The 18,182-nt window shown below is 38.4% G+C and overlaps 1 protein-coding gene and 1 long non-coding RNA gene across 2 annotated transcripts; one reads left to right on the top strand and one right to left on the bottom strand.

The window, feature by feature from the left end:
• Positions 1-4,024: 4,024 nt before the first annotated feature.
• On the bottom strand, positions 4,025-7,280 carry LOC309605068 (olfactory receptor 52M1-like). Its single transcript, XM_082340388.1, is given in 2 exon segments — positions 4,025-7,164; positions 7,167-7,280. Coding segments are annotated over 2 exon segments (846 nt in total). The 5' UTR covers positions 7,207-7,280; the 3' UTR covers positions 4,025-6,358.
• A 31-nt stretch (positions 7,281-7,311) lies between these two features.
• On the top strand, positions 7,312-16,777 carry LOC309605094. The gene is made up of 2 exons (XR_014231225.1): positions 7,312-9,354; positions 9,722-16,777. It is a non-coding gene; the product is annotated as an uncharacterized lncRNA (long non-coding RNA).
• Positions 16,778-18,182: the final 1,405 nt, after the last annotated feature.

Raw genomic sequence — 18,182 nt, 5'->3', positions numbered from 1 at the left:
AAATTAAGGATTTCTTAATCAATTCCAATTTATAAAGTTGATCGGATTTGGTTGGAAATGCTATCTTGTATAACGTAATTTTTACTCTAAGCCCCATTGTGGATGGATGATGCAGGGGAAAAAAAAGAAGGAAATGACATTTTGCACAACTGAGTTTGTGAGTATAAATTTTTTACTTGTTATACAAGGAAATATTTAGAGGTATTTAGCCTTTTACCGTCACAGGACTAATTAGGTGGGTGTCAATAGTTAAAAAGCCTCAGGTGTACATGAGTGGGTACCAGGCAGCCAAAGAGAACAGAGGAAACCTGAGTGTGTTTATATAACTAATTTTCTGTAGAGAAGCAAAGAACAGAGAGTGTTTTCTAGAGCTGAGGCTAGTACACTTATGAGTGAGGCACAAGTGCAGGCTTTTCAAGGAACTTGTTCCAGTTACTCTTCCTGACTTATTACCCTTCCCATGGGCCTTTCAGTGCATGATAAAATACTGTTTTTAAAAGACAAGTTGTGTTTCATGTGCCAGGGATTATGCAGACATTTGATTCATTATCTCATTATATCCTTATAATTAACCCATGAGGAGCTACTATTGTTACTTCCATTTTTAAGAGAAGGAGACTGGAGGAAACTTACACAAGCCTCTTAGATAGCCTCATCCACCAGAGGGCAGACAGCAGAAGCAAGAAGTACTACAATCCTGCAGCCTGTGGAACAAAAACCACATTCACAGAAAGATGATAGACAAGATGAAAAGGCAGAGGGCTATGTACCAGATGAAGGAACAAGATAAAACCCCAGAAAAACAACTAAATGAAGTGGAGATAGGCAACCTTCCAGAAAAAGAATTCAGAATAATGATAGTGAAGATGATCCAGGACCTTGGAAAAACAATGGAGGCAAAGATCAAGAACATGCAAGAAATGTTTAACAAAGACCTAGAAGAATTAAAGAACAAACAAAAACAGAGATGAACAATACAATAACTGAAATGAAAACTACACTAGAAGGAATCAATAGCAGAATAACTGAGGCAGAAGAACGGATAAGTGACCTGGAAGACAGAAGGGTGGAATTCACTGCTGCGGAACAGAATAAAGAAAAAAGAATGAAAAGAAATGAAGACAGCCTAAGAGACCTATGGGACAACATTAAACGCAACAACATTCGCATTATACGGGTCCCAGAAGGAGAAGAGAGAGAGAAAGGACCAGAGAAAATATTTGAAGAGATTATAGTCGAAAACTTCCCTAACATGGGAAAGGAAATAGCCACTCAAGTCCAGGAAGCACAGCAAATCCCATACAGGATGAACCCAAGGAGAAACACATCGAGACACACAGTAATCAAAATGGCAAAAATTGAAGACAAAGAAAAATTATTGAAAGCAGCAAGGGAAAAACGAAAAATAACATACAAGGGAACTCCCATAAGGTTAACAGCTGACTTCTCAGCAGAAATTCTACAATCCAGAAGGGAGTGGTATGATATACTTAAAGTGATGAAAGGGAAGAACCTACAAGCAAGATTACTCTACCTGGCAAGGATCTCATTCAGATTCGATGGAGAAATCAAAAGCTTTACAGACAAGCAAAAGCTAAGAGAATTCAGCACCACCAAATCAGCTCTACAACAAATGCTAAAGGAACTTCTCTAAGTGGGAAACACAAGAGAAGAAAAGGACCTACAAAAACAAATCCAAAACAATTAAGAAAATGATCATTGGAACATACATAACGATAATTACCTTAATCGTGAATGGATTAAATGCTCCAACCAAAAGACACAGGCTTGCTGAATGGATAAAAAAACAAGACCCATATATATGCTGTCTACAAGAGACCCACTTCACACCTAAGGACACATACAGACTGAAAGTGAGGGGATGGAAAAGATATTCCATGCAAATGGAAATCAAAAGAAAGCTGGAGTAGCTATACTCATATCAGATAAAATAGACTTTAAAATAAAGAATGTTACAAGAGACAAGGAAGGACACTACATAATGATCAAGGGATCAATCCAAGAAGAAGATATAACAATTATAAATATATATGCACCCAACATAGGAGCACCTCAATACATAAGGCAACTGCTAACAGCTATAAAAGAGGAAATCGACAGTAACACAATAATAGTGGGAGACTTTAACACCTCACTTACACCAATGGACAGATCATCCAAAATGAAAATAAATAAGGAAACAGAAGCTTTAAGTGACACAATAGACCAGATAAATTTAATTGATATTTATAGGACATTCCATCCCAAAACAGCAGATTACACTTTCTTCTCAAGTGCACATGGAACATTCTCCAGGATAGATCACATCTTGGGTCACAAATCAAGCCTCAGTAAATTTAAGAAAATTGAAATCATATCAAGCATCTTTTCTGACCACGTTATGAGATTAGAAATGAATTACAGGGAAAGAAACATAAAAAACACAGACACATGGAGGCTAAACAATATGTTACTAAATAACCAAGAGATCACTGAAGAAATCAAAGAGGAAATCAAAAAATACCTAGAGCCAAATGACAATGAAAACACAACGATCCAAAACCTATAGGATGCAGCAAAAGCAGTTCTAAGAGGGAAGTTTACAGCTATACAAGCCTACCTCAAGAAACAAGAAAAATCTAAAATCAACAATCTAACCTTACACCTAAAGGAACTAGAGAAAGAAGAACAAACAAAACCCAAAGTTAGCAGAAGGAAAGAAATCATAAAGATAGAGCAGAAGTAAATGAAATAGAAACAAAGAAAACAATAGCAAAGATCAGTAAAACTAAAAGCTGGTTCTTTGAGAAGATAAACAAAATTGAGAAACCATTAGCCAGACTCATCAAGAAAAAGAGGGAGAGGACTCAAATCAGTAAAATTAGAAATGAAAAAGGAGAAGTTCCAACAGACACCGCAGAATTACAAAGCATCCTGAGAGACTACTACAAGCAACTCTATGACAATAAAATGGACAACCTGGAAGAAATGGACAAATTCTTAGAAAGGTATAACCTTCCAAGACTGAATCAGGAAGAAATAGAAAATATGAACATACCAATCACAAGTAATGAAATTGAAACTGTGATTAAAAATCTTCCAACAAACAAAAGTCCAGGACCAGATGGCTTCACAGGTGAATTCTATCAAACATTTAGAGAAGAACTAACACCCATCCTTCTCAAACTCTTCCAAAAAATTGCAGAGGAAGGAACATTCCCAAACTCGTTCTATGAGGCCACCATCACCCTGATATCCAATCCAGACAAAGATACTACAAAAAAAGAAAATTACAGACCAATATCACTGATGAACATAGATGCAAAAATCTTCAACAAAATACTAGCAAACAGAATCCAAGAACGCATTAAAAGGGTCATACACCATGATCAAGTGGGATTTATCCCAGGGATGCAAGGATTCTTCAATATATGGAAATCAATCAATGTGATACACCCCATATTAACAAATTGAAGAATAAAAACCATAAAAGAAAATTAAGAGGAGGAGACTGAAGCTTAGATTGTGCAACACGTCCAAAGTCTGAAAATTACTGGTTCAGATCCATCTCTGCCCTTTATTCTAAGTCCAGAGCCCAAGTTAACTACCTGTGCCACATGATCCTTTAATAACTATAATGATTCCTCCTCCCTTAACTGTTCCCTAGTCTTCATTTTTTTCCATGAAGACTTGCAGACTCAAAAGGCGATGATGAGGACTTCCCTAGTGGTGTAGTGGTTAAGAATCTGCCTACCAGTGCAGGGGACACGGGTTCGAGCCCTGGCCCAGGAAAATCCCACATGCCTCAGAGCAACTAAGCCCACGTGCCACAACTACTGAGCCTGTGCTCTAGAGCCTGTGAGCCACAACTACTGAGCCCGCGTGCCTAGAGCTCGTGCTCTGCAAAAGAGAAGCCACTGCAATGAGAAGGTCGTGCACTGCAATGAAGAGTAGCCTCCACTTGTCGCAACTAGAGAAAGCTCAGCAACGAAGACCCAATGCAGCCAAAAAGAAATTTATTAAAAAAAAAAAAAAGGTGATGATGATAGTGTCCTTTACTTCCACCCTGAGTATGGGTAACAGAAAAGAAAAAGGTATCTGTGTGAAGGAGAAACAAGGTGTTGGCTTTGAATAAGATGGATATTCAGTTATTGGACCTATTTGTCACATCCTCATATTGCATTCACCAGGGTATCTTCCCTCTTATCCTGTTCACCATGAAAGGGCTCAGCCATGACTATAGTTCACAAGGGGATTAAATGCTCTACTATATGATCTATAATTTAGCTCATATCCTGAGTCTGATAGGCCTGGGTGTTGTCATGTTTGGTTGTCCCTGGATGGAGCAGGAGCACACATACAGGTAATATTTTTCTTGTTTTTCCTCATACAGTATTGAATGACTGACTGGAGATAAAGAAACTGGAGATTATTGGTATTTGTTCTTGATCTACAGAAGAACTAACAGGTCATCTATAGAGGAACCCCTTACTGTGGCATTTCGGGGGATATTCAGCTAGAAAGTTCTTAGTACTAATCCTCTTGAATTCAATTAAGTCCAGATTAAGAGCCATGGATCTCCATACACACACTCTGCTTTACATAGTATAAATGGACTTTCAGCTAATGTCAAAGAGTTATCCCATGACAAAGGTTCTTTGTCATTTCCCTCACAGCACTGGTGCCACTGATAAACATGAACATCATTTTTCTTCATTTTCTCCAAAGCACAAGTTATGGTCAGGAGATAACTCTGTAAAATAAGCTTCTAACTCTGGTGATTTTATGGTATCTTTTCATCAACTCCTAATAAAATCTAGCAGATACATTACATTTGGCATTTAAATTATGTTCATAGAACACAATGTTTCCCCAATAAATGACTTAGGTTTGGTACTGAACTCCAGGACCCTTGATAAGGAGATGGGGAAATAAGTACCCTTCACCCCAAAACAATGGGAAAAAATTAATAAATGTTACCCATCCAACCTTAGGCTTAGGCATAGTATTCTGAGGAAATAGAAATTTAGACCTGGCTTAGGGGCGTTAAGCCAAACTTTAGAAAAAAGTTTCTGATATTCTAAGTCCTTCATTTTTTTGTTGATGATATATGAGGTTTAAATTTTAGCTCTGGTTTAATCATTGGCTTCTTTAGATTATACGTTCAAATGCGAAGTTGATTCCTTTTAAGCCTAAGGTAAGTCACCTTAGCTTTTAAATTTTTGTAATGGCTTGTAAATTGAGGAGGCTAAATGAGCATTTTCAATTTAAGGTCTGAAACATTTTACAACTAAAATGGACATACTGTAATTGAGTGTGATTGCTTCATTCCGTTTTTTTCATGCATTATCACGAAATTTCTATAGGTTTCTAGCCTGAAGTAGTCATCTCATTATGGAACTTCTATGATCAACAAATAACAAAAGTTCATACATTTATTTTGATAATTTGTCCCTAAGAATTCTCCAAAGAGATCTAAAGTTATATAAAGTTTGCATCTACCACTGGGAATATATTTATTCTCATCACCGTTACTCAGTTCTCTACCCAACCTCTTTCATGTCAATAACCACACTCTTACCTTCTTGCTTCTGTCATTTTACTTCAGTTTGGCTGCTGTCCTTCATGTAGGCCATTTCAGGGTCTCCAAAATGGAATCTCCTAATGTCCTTCTGTCTCCTCCTCCCCACTCATAGTTAATTTTATTATGAGGAGATGTGGGATACTGCATTTCCATTTATCTATTTAAATGGGAGAATGACCTGGCTTGAGGACTTTAACTCCTGTGAGTAGTAGAGTCCCATTCCAAGTCTCATTATATTAAGGTTTCTCACATTCATATTGCCTCCATTCTCAACAAAAGACCTTTTATGGGGCAAGTGAAAAGGATTGGAAAAGCTTGCCAACACATTTTAATTTTTCCAGACCTTTACGAACAGAATTTGTAAACCATTTTCAAGAAGGTGTTAAATTATAATTTTACCTTCTAGAAATTGTGCAAAACACTCTCTCCAAAGAGAAACCAGAAATCCTTCACCAAAAAAGTCAAAGATATAAGCGATCCTACTTCTGTGGTCTGTATGCTTGTGTCTATTGTGCTTAATTTTATGAAGTCAAATAGTAAAAGGAATATTGTACAAAAACTCAAGCCCTGATTTCCTCTTTCAAATATTTCAGATATTCCCGTGTCCACTTTCAGGAAATCCATGGTCAAACAGAATATATTCTAATATTCCTCTTTGACCCTTTTCTCCATAACTCAGGTAAGACTTGGTTGCATGGGTCTTATTTCATTGGTTTCCCTGGTCAGAGCCTTTTCCTGCCATCACTAAATATCTGTCTCATAGATTCAGAACAGTCACTTGGGTTGAGCCCCTGACTTAAGAATGTGGAGAGGTCTCTCTCGAATTTGTTTAGTGTGAACAGCATAGACAATTGGGTTGAGGATGGGTGGAATGAAGAGGTAAAATTTGGCCAAAAGGATATGGATATGGGGAGGGACATAATGGCCAAAGCAGTGAGTGAGAGAGGAAACAGCAATGGGGATATAGAAGACAAGGATAGCACAAATATGAGAACTGCATGTTCCTAGGGTTTGAAGCCTAGCCTCAGGGGTGGCCAACCCCATTACAGCCCTAAAAATCATCACATAGGAGGCAGTGATGGCTAATGAATCCAGGATCAATACCAGGAAGCCAATTCCCATTCCATATAAGTTGTTGACTGTTGTGTCACTACATGCCAAGGTGACCACGGCCATGTACTCACAGTAGGAGTGGGCAATGATTTGGGTCCGGTAAAGGGGCAGCCTCAGGAGAATCATCAGGGACAGGGGTCCAATGTAGAGTACTCCAAGGAGGAGGGCAGCCAGGCCCAAACGTCCTACCACTGCATGGGTGAGCATTGAGGTGTGGCATAGTGGGTCACAAATGGCCACATAGTGATCAAAAGCCATGGCAAGGAAGATGCCTGACTCTACCGTGATGAAGCAGTGGATAAAGAACATTTGGGTCAAGCAAGTATCTAGGTCAATGTGACAGGCACCAAACCAGAAGATGGTTAGCAGTTTGGGCATGGTAGAGGTTGACAGGACCAAGTCAATGACAGCCAACATGCACAGGAAGAAGTACATGGGCTGGTGCAGGCTGCGCTCCAACTTTACCCGGCCAGGATGGTCACATTCCCCACCACAGCCACCAGGTACATGGAGCTAAAGGGGATGGAGAGCCAGATGTGCAGGGACTCCAGCCCTGGGATGTCAGTAAGCCAGAAAGAAGTAGGCACCAAGCAGGCATTATTAGCAAGCAGACATGAACATGTTTGAGGGTTTAGAGTAGCTAGGGGACAGGAGCTCTTAGTTTTAGATTTTTACTGCTATGACAGATATTGCCCCTGGAAACTGTAGACTACTGGAATCTTATTTCCATCCTGGTGGAACCTATAATAAAGAAGAATTCTGAATGTCTACTTGAAAATTGACATGTATTTTATAAAAGACTTTGCATGAAAACACCCACTGGTAAATGTAGAAACAGGTATGCTTAACATTTCTACTGCTAAATTGCTCTCTTCCATTTCCTTTAGGAAATATTTCCCAAAGCGGAATTACTGGATCAAAGGGGATGAACAAGTTGGGGGACTTCTACACTGGAAAACACAAAGTTCTACGTGCAATGATTAAATGTAAGTCCATGTGTTTAGCCTAGTGCCTGCATATGCTTCTCTTTGTTGTATAAAGAGTAACATCAGTAACAATGATTAGCTTATTTGCAATTCATGATTTTATAGTGAAAATTTAGAATCAATGCGTTCAAAAGTAAAGCATTATTCAATGAATTAGATTTATTATAATATTTTTAAAGCTATGTATTACCTGGTAAAACGTTTACGTCATATTACACTAAGTGAGGGAATGGCAGAAAGCAGATTAAAGTATTGATACGGTATGATTTCATTAAAATATGTGTTTCTTATAGGAATATACCTTGGATGTAAAAACACATTCTTTTAATTTTCTTTCTTTTGTGTATGGGTATATTCTGTTTTTGAAGAATAGTGAAAAGCTTTAAAAGTCTTACAAAATCATCAAAACCCAATCAAAAACATAACGGGACAACTTACTAAGGGGACAATTTACTAAGGAAAATATATTAGTGAGGTACAATTCCCTTTTCTTTAATAGCTTAATAATGGTTTGGTCAGACTGATGAATCTAATTGACTTCTTTAAAAGATACCTGGCACAGGACCTAATTTTTCAAAGGAAAATATTTCATTTAAGGTTGCCCAGATTTCATGGTTAGAAAGATGAAGAACAGACAGAGTCAACCATCCTAAGGAACATTAAGGACAGAGTCTATTAAACTTTCTGAGAATCTGGGCATCATCTATAATTTGAGATAGGTAAAAGATGAGGTGCATCTTTTTATGAGCAAATCTCACTGGACATTTGCCCATTATCTGATCACAGTGATTAAAAGAAAAATGTACTGACAGAAAACAGTCAACAGGACCCTTCTTACTGGCCACATACTTCTTGGTCTCTATTCTTTGAAGAGATAGGGAGATCAGCGCTAAACCACTGTCCATTACTTGTAAAAGCCTGGTCCACTTCTTGCTCTTTTGCCCTTCAGGTGCCTCTAAGAATCTAGCAATGGCTCCTACTGCTACACATCCTCAGGGTTCAGAAGCTGAGGGCACAGGGTATAATTTGGGTCTTGTCCTGTCTTAGGCTTGCCCTCCTCATGTTTCCCATTAGAATCTCAGATTCAACAAGTCAGACTCCCCATACTCATGTCATGGTAACATGGTGACTTTCTTCACATGGCTACATTTTTGCTGAGAGGTCTCACCACTTTCTTGGTTTTCTAACCCAGGCATCAAGTTCCATCCCAGACCATCTCTCCTCTACAAAGCCTTCTTTTATATCTCTATACCAGAGTGGATGGGTACATAGTCACTGAATTCCCCCCAACTAAAGTCCATGCACATTTCAAATTATTCGTATCTAAAATATAAATAGAAGTTACATTTTCATAGCAAATAAGCATAAGAAATGCCCCTGTGTAACCTCATGGATTTGTAATTCAGGCTCCAACACACAATGTTAGGTTTTTTGAGTTTACTTACTTCTGGGTCAGGTATTGACTAGGTATTGAAAAAAAAGATTGAAGTTCTGTGAACTTTAAAATCGTTCACAGATGTTCTTTTATATTAACTCTGACTTTAGCAATTCTGTGAATTGAGTACTTGAATATGCCAATAAGTGATACCATGTGTGAAACTACTTCCTCAGGGATCAAATGTAAAGATTCTGTGAATCTATTGGATAAGAAAAGTAAAGGGGGCTTCCCTGGTGGCGCAGTGGTTGAGAATCTGCCTGCCAATGCAGGGGACATGGGTTCGAGCCCTGGTCTGGGAAGATCCCACATGCCGCGGAGCAGCTGGGCCCGTGAGCCACAATTACTGAGCCTGCGCGTCCGGAGCCTGTGCTCCGCAACAAGAGAGGCCGCGATAGTGAGAGGCCTGCGCACCGTGATGAAGAGTGGCCCCCCTTGCCACAACTAGAGAAAGCCCTCGCACAGAAACGAAGACCCAACACAGCCATAAATAAATAGATAAATAAATAAAGCATGACACAAATTAAGCAATGTGAATACCATCAAGCTTTCATCATCATTAAAAAAAAAAAAAAAGAAAAGGAAAGGATGGGAGATAGATAGTACCACAGTAGCAGCTTAGGGTATCAGCTTTACCATCTGACAAAACCAGATTTCCCATCCAGACCATCTTACCCTATGTTTGGGTAAATTGCCTAAACTCTTGAAGTCTCAGTCTTTTTCTTATTAAAAATGGGGAGACTATCAACTGCAAAGGGTAAGGATAAAGAACAAATGAAGTAAGTGTGAGGCTCTTGGCATATGGCATCAGCTTCTTTTACCCAGATTCTTACTGTTCACTATGGGGTGGGGAGTAGAGCAGAAATTTACATCCTGCAAATTGGAATAGTTTCCTTTGTTTCACTGTCATGTGGGACATCTTTGAAGATTCCTCAAAAGTCCAGGAATTGTAGAGATGAGACAGGGATTTATTGGGAACACTGGTCAATACACAATTTTATCTCATAAAAGGGAGAATATCTGAAGTGTTCTCTGAAGATACTGTGATAGGTCCCTTTATGGTTTAGGATGGTGGTCTAATTACTCAAAGTCAGGGAAGGTCAAAGTATCTCATCATAAAAGAATCAATGTTCATGCGATGGACTTAAAACCAGATTTCTAACTTTGATTTGTGCCAGACCCAGTTTAGTCAATGAAATTGTAACTGAGTTTTAGGCTGGGACAAAGAATATGAGCATATGAATAAAAATCCACCAAGTTGATAATTGGCATATTAAGTGGTGGTTTGAACTAGGTGTGACACCTAAACTGTGTCACTTTACCTAGAACATTCTAGAGAAACATTTTCAGTATCAGTCCACATAAGGGCATCCTTACCTGAACACGGGAGACATGCCTGCAAGTCCTGGAAGAGGCATCCTCATGGTGGGTCTGAAGCTCCTGATAGAGATGTTTTGTTGTGGTGAAATAAACATGGATTAGAAGCAAGACAAACTTAGTTCAAATATGAACTCTACTGTTTCTGGCTCTGTGACTTAGAAAACAAAGGCAGAGAGATTACACTGCCTGTTTGCCAGTCTGTGAAATGAAGGGAGTAACAGCTGCCTTAGAGTTGCATCATGTATTAAAATGAACTGTTTATAAATGTGTGTATGCGCACACACAGAAGGTGAAATATTAGAATGCCTGGCCTCTGGAACAGGCACTGTATTCCCTCCTTACCTACTCCTCCCCTCTGTTCTTTGCCCCCTTCCAGAGAACACAGACACAGTGCTATTTTCATATGACCTTGGTAACTCCATATCCTTCTTTCCCAAATGTATGAATAGCCTTTTAAACATGGATAAAAATAATTAAGGAGACCTGTTGATGGTGTAAAGATGCAGTTGGGAGAGAAGTTTGCCTGACTGTGGAGCAGAAGACAAGAGGTCCAATCAGGATGGAATAGTACAATCTTTTCTGTCATGTTCTGATGGGGAGTACTGGGTAACAAAGCTTTTTACATTGGGGTTTCGCCTCTTCCTTGATTCATAACCCAGCCCAATTTGTACTCAACTTATTTCCTCTACTTTTGACTAGAATTGTAAAGAAGATAAGCCCTGGATGGATCAAAGACAAATGCAGTTTCTGAAAATTGGAGTCTGATTCCAATAACTTTGTCTCCATCTCTGGAATGTACTTACCCATTTGGACAATGTCCACAGAGCTATTTACAGTAGTCACCTCTTGTCTGGATGCTTTGATGAATTTAGTTCATAGTCAAAGGGAGGCCATGGCTCTGACCTCTTCAATGTTTTCTCCTGTGTCCCCTCTTTATCCTGGTACTGAAAACAACCAGTTGTTTCCCAAGGGTTGCACAGAGACACCTGCATTCTTCCCTCTGGATCTTGAGTTACCCCCCAATGGGAGTAATCTTCCCTCCTTATTCCACTCTACCTCCCAGGACTAGATTATAAGACTTATTCCTACTCTCCTTCTGGGCCTGTTCACTACCCCCAGGTCTCTGACTATTCTCCCCCAAGGCCTGAAGTATTCAAGGACTCTAAGAGTGACATTGGGAGAGAGTTCACAGGAGAAGGGTGGGGGAAAAAATAAACAACAGATACTGGTATGACCAATATGGACACTTTTTTTGGGTTAATCTTTGCTTATATTATTTAAAAAACTTAATATAGGGTCTAGGCTATACAAAAATAATGCTTAAATATAAATTTATTAACATTTTAATTTTCCATTCTGCTACTTTTTTTCAATTTGTGTTTGCTTAATTATTTATAATAAATTACAGTAGTTGTGTCCTTGTCTGTGGTTATTTTAGCCTATTTTTATTCTGGAATAGAAGGCTAGTTTCATTTTTTTCCACTAAGTGGCACAGACATATTTGTCAATGTCCTTTTTTCTGCTTATCCTTAAGATAAAATACCAGAAGGAAAATTATTGACCATTGTGCAGACCTCATAAATCCTGTTGTCAAATTGTTTTCCAAAAGTGGTTGTCCAATTTGTATTTAACCCAACATCAAGTGAGTTCATTTGCTAAATTGCCCTATAGTCATTTAAAAAATATAGTAAGTCCCGTACATACAAACAAGTTCCATTCCGAGAGCATGTTTGTAAGTCCAGTTTGTTCGTAAGTCCAACAAAGTTAGCTTAGGTACTGAACCAACACAATCAGCTATATAGTACTGTACTGTAATAGGTTTATAATACTTTTCACACAAATAATACATAAAAAACAAACAAAAAAAGAAAACATTTTAAATCTTACAGTACAGTACCTTGAAAAGTACAGTAGTACAGCACAACAGCTGGCATACCGGGGCTGGCATCAAATGAACAGGCAAGAAGAGTTACTGACTGGTGGAGGGAGAAGAGGTGGGAGATGGTAGAGCTGAAGGATCGTCAGCAATAGGAGGCGGAGGGCAAGCTGCAATTTCACTCATGCCCAATGTTGATGACACAGGTTCTGGTTCCTTGCTGGATTCAATTCTGATTACCCTCTTGAAGAAAAGATCCAGTGATGTCTGGGTAGTGGCTTTCTTTTCCTCGTCATAGATGACATGGTAGCACTGGATTGCATTCTGAATGGCTGCTGCAACCTTCATATACCATTGTACGTTTGGGTCCTGTGCCTCAAAAACTAACAGTTCCTCCTCAAAGAAAATTTCCCTTGCCATTTCCTGTGTCGTGAATCTCTTCAGTTCTTCAGCAGTACCAGCTACATCACCACGCTTTTACGCTTTCTTCCAGACATAAATAAAAGATACTGGCTTGAAATAAAGATACTGTACTACTCTACTTTATACACTACTACACAGTGAAGTACACAAAAGCACAATCACTTGTAGATGATGCATGCACGTGACAATGTACACCAGACATGTGAACTAACTTACGTGATTGAACATGTGAACACACGTTCGCATCTTTGAAAGTTTGCAACTTGAAGGTTTGTATGTAGGGGACATACTGTATTTTTATATAGATGAGAGCACAAATGCAATAGTTTCATTTTTTTGATTTCTGGGTGAACATGTTAATGTTTGAAAAATTTGTGGCCAACGTATTTTTTTTAAACAATTTCTCTCCAATTTTTTCTACCATATACTTAATATGCTTAGAGTGTGGAGAGTGATTTAAGAAAATCTGTGAAAATGTTTCCTATAGGAAGTTCTGACGTACATACAAAAGAGCTACTTTTACAATCACCATTAGTGATTCATGATATTCCATCTTGAATAGAGAACCTTCCTTGAGATTTCCCAATTATTCCTACAGTGGTCTCTCTCTTCTGTATCCTTATAGCTAGGCCCTGAACTCTTATTTCAACCTCCTCACTGGCGTGGTTGGCTCCTGTCTTACTTTTCTGTCTTCCTCCTCTCTACCACTCAGGTGCCATTTTGAAAGTGCAAAATTGATTATTTGTTCTATATGTTAAAAAAAAGATTGTGATTGCTTTTTTCATAAAGCTCTAGACTATCTTCCAACCATCTCTGGGAAATATCTGCTTTACCACACGTTAAGATCCTCTGTTCTAGAAGATTATTGCTCTCTCCCTGGTATAGATGCAAGTTAAAGGAATTGTTAAAATCTTAGGCAAAATTGGAAGGATATGGAGATGTAGGATACAGGAGTTAGGTTTGATTTTAAAGTTCCTTTACTCCCCCCATCAGATTTCTTGAGCTATAATTGGCACAACATTAAGTTTAAGGTCTACAATGTGATGATATGATACACATGTATCAATATTATTAAATGATTAACACAATAAGGTTAACACATCTGTTACTTCATACAATTATAATACTTTTTCGTGGTGAGAACATTTAAGTCTACTCTCTTAGCAACTATCAAGTACACTTGACTTTTGGGAGAATGGCAGCCTGGAAAGGGCATGGAAGCTCCAAGCCCTTTTCCTATACCTTCCTCTCTGTATGTCTTCCATCTGACTGTTCCTGAATTTTATCTGTCATAATGAGCCAATGATCTAACTTATTTGAGGCTTTGGGTGGAGACAAGATGGCAGAGGAGCAGGACATGGGCTCACTCTTCTTATTAAAATGTCAAAATCACAACTAACTGCTGAACAACCATCGACAAAAAAGAAAAATGCTGGAAACTACCAAAAAAGATATCTTACAATCAAAGATAAAGAAGAAGGCACAATGAGATGGTAGGAGGGCACAATTGCAATAAAATCAAATCCCATACCCACCAGGTAGGTAACCCAAAAACTGGAAAAAAATTATATCACAGAGGTTCTCCCACAGGAGTTAAAGTTCTGTGCCCCATGTCAGGCATCCCAGCCTGTGGGTCTGGCAATGTGAGAAACAGCCACCAGAGCATCTGGCTTTGAAAGCCAGCGGGGTTTGATTGAAGGAATTCTACAGGACTGGGGGAAACGAACTCCACTCTTGGAGGGTGAACACAAGGTCTCGTGTGCATCAGGACCCAGGGGAAAAAGCAGTGACCTCATAAGAGACTGGGCCAGACCTACCTGCTAGTATTGGATGGTATCCTGTGGAGGTAGAGGGGTCGGCTGTGGTTCATTGTGGGGACAAAGACTTGTGGTGGTAATTCTGGGGATTACTCATTGGTGTGAGCCCTCCTGGAGGCTGCCATTTTCTCACCAAGACCTGGTCCCACCCAGAAGCCTGTAGGCTCCAGTGCTGGAATGCCTCAGGCTAAACACCAGCAGGGCAGGAACACAGCCACACCCATCAGCAGACAGTCAGCCAAAATTCTTCCAGAGCCCTTAGCTTCCCAATAAACACACCCCTTGACATGGCCCTGTGCACCAGAGGGACAAGACCCAGCTCCACCCACCAGTGGGCAGGAACCAGTCCCTCCCACCAGGAAGCCTGCACAAGCCTCTTAGACTAGCCTCATCCACCAGGGGGCAGACAGCAGAAGCAAGAAAAACTACAATCCTGCAGACCACAAAATGGAGACCACAAGCACAGACAGTTAGACAACCTGAGATGGCAGAGGAATATGTTCCAGATGAAGGAACAAGGTAAAACACCAGAAAAACAACTAAGTGAAGTGGAGATAGGAAATATACCCAAAAACGAATTCAGAGTATTGATAGTAAAGATGATCCAAGATCTCGGAAAAAGAATGGAGGCAGAGATTGAGAATATATAAGAAATGTTTAACAAGGACCTTGAATGGATCACTGAAGAAATCAAAGAGGAAATCAAAAAACACCTAGAGAGAAACAAAAATGAAAACACAACAATCCAAAACCTATGGGATACAGCAAAAGCAGTTCTAAGTGGCAAGTTTATAGCAATACAAACTTACCTCAGGAAGCAATACAAACTTACCTCAGGAAACAAGAAAAATCTCAAACAAACTAACCTTACACCTAAAACAACTAGAGAAAGAACAAACAAAACTCAAAGTGAGTAGAAGGAAAGAAATCATAAAGATCAGAGCAGAAATAAATGGAACAGAGATAAAGAAAACAATAGAAAAGATTAAACTAAAAGCTGGTTCTTTGAAAAGATAAACAAAATTGATAAACCTTTAGCCAGATTCATCAAGAGAGAGAGGACTCAAATCAATAAAATTAGAAAATGAAAAAGGAGAAGTTACAAAGGGCACAGCAGAAATACACAGGATCATAAGAGACTACTACAAGCAACTATATGCCAATAAAATGGACAACCTGCAAGAAAAGAACAAATTCTTTGAAAGGTACAATCTCCCAAGACTGAACCAGGAAGAAATAGAAAATATGAACAGACCAATCACAAGTACTGAAATTGAAACTGTGATTTAAAAACTCCCAACAAAAGTCCAAGACCAGATGGCTTTACAGCTGAATTTTATCAAACATTTAGAGGAAAGTTATCACCTATCCTTCTGAAACTCTTCCAAAAATTGCAGAAGAATGAACACTCCTAAACTGATTCTATGAGGCCACCATCATCATGATACCAAAACCAGACAAAAATACAAAAAAAAAAAAAAAAAATTACAAGCCAATTATCACTGATTGAATATAAACACTACAATCCTCAACAAAATATCAATACTAGCAAATCAAATCCAACAATACATTAAAACGATCATACACCACAATCAAGCGGGATTTGTCCCAGGGATACAAGTATTCTTCAACATATGTAAAATCAATGTGACACACCACATTAACAAACTGAAGAATAAAAACCATATGATCATCTCAATAGATACAGAAAAAGCTTTTGATAAAATTCGACACCCATTTATGATAAAAATTCTCCAGAAAGTGGGCATAGAGGGAACATACCTCACCATAATAAAGGCTGTATATGACAAACCTACAGCTAACATCATACTCAATTGTGAAAAGCTGAAAGCATTTCCTCTAAGATCAGGAACAAGACAAGGATGTCCACTGTCACCACTTTTATTCAACATAGTTTTGGAAGTCTTAGCCACGGCAATCAGAAGAAAAAGAAATAAAAGGAATACAAATTGGAAAAGAAAAAGTAAAACTGTCACTGTTTGCAGATGACATGATACTATACATAGAAAATCCTAAAGATGCTACCAGAAAACTACTAGAGCTCATCAATGAATTCACTAAAATTGCATTATACAAAATGAATACACAGAAAACTATTGCATTTCTATACCATGAAAGATCAGAGAGAAATTAAAGAAACAATCCTGTTTACCATCGCATCAAAAAAATAAAATACCTAGGAATAAACCTACCTAAGGAGGCAAAAGACCTATACTCTGAAAACTATATGATGCTGATGAAAGAAATCAAAGATGACACAAACAGATGGAAAGATATACCATGTTCTTGGAATGGGAGAATTAATATTGTCAAAATGACTATATTACCCAAGGCAATCTACAGATTCAATGCAATCCCTATCAAATTATCAATGGCATTTTTCACAGGACTAGAACAAAAAATTTTACGTTTTATATGGAAACACAAAAGACCCCAAATAGCTAAAGCAGTCTTGAGGAACACAGAGCTGGAGGAATCAGATTACCTGAATTCAGACTATACTAAAAAACTACAGTCATCAAAACAGTACAATACCAGCACAAAACCAGAAATGTAGATCAATGGAACAGTATAGAAAGCCCAGAAATAAACGCACACACCTATAGTCACCTAATCTATGACAAAGCAGGCAAGTATATACAATGGAGAAAAGACAGTCTCTTCACTAAGTGGTGCAGGGAAAACTGTACAGCCACATGTAAAGGAATGAAATAAGAACACTCCTTAACACCATACACAAAAATAAACTCCAAATGGATTAAAGACCTAAATATAAGACCAGATACTATAAAACTCTTAGAGGAAAACATAGGAAGAACACCCTTTGACCTAAATTGCAGCAAGATATTTTCTGACCCACCTCCTAGAGTAATGAAAATAAAACAAAAAATAAACAAATGGGACCTAATTAAACTCAAAAGCTTTTGCACAGCAAAGGAAACCATAAACAAAACGAAAAGACAACCCACAGAATGGGAGAAAATATTTGCAAATGATGTGATCAACAAGGATTAACCACCAAAATTTACAAATAGCTCATGAAGCTCAATATCAAAAAAAAAAAAAAATCAAAAAAATGGGCAGAAGACCTAAACAGACATTTCTCTAAAGAAGACAGGCAGATGACCAAGAAACACATGAAAAGATGCTCAACATCACTAATTATTACAGAAATCAAAACTACAATGAGGTACCACTTCACACCAGTCAGAATGGCCATCATCAAGAAGTCTACAAGTAATAAATGCTGGAGATGGTGTGGAAAAAAGGGAACCCTCCTACCCTGTTGGTGGAAATATAAATTGGTGCAGCCACTATGGAGAACAGTATGAATTTCCTTTTAAAACTAAATGTAGAGTTACTATAAGATCCAGCAATCCCACTCCTGGGCATATATCTGGAGAAAACTCTAATGCAAAAAGATACATGCACCCCAATGTTCACTGTAGCACTCTTTACAATAGCCAAGACTTGGAAGTCACCTAAATGTCCATTGACAGATGAATGGATAAAAAGATGTGGTATATACAGACAATGGAATATTACT

The sequence above is a fragment of the Balaenoptera borealis genome (assembly GCF_965194805.1).
Source record: "Balaenoptera borealis genome assembly, chromosome: 11".
Taxonomy (NCBI): Eukaryota; Metazoa; Chordata; class Mammalia; order Artiodactyla; family Balaenopteridae; genus Balaenoptera; species Balaenoptera borealis.
Note: the sequence above shows the minus strand (reverse complement) of the source record. Positions and strands in the feature narration are given on the sequence as shown.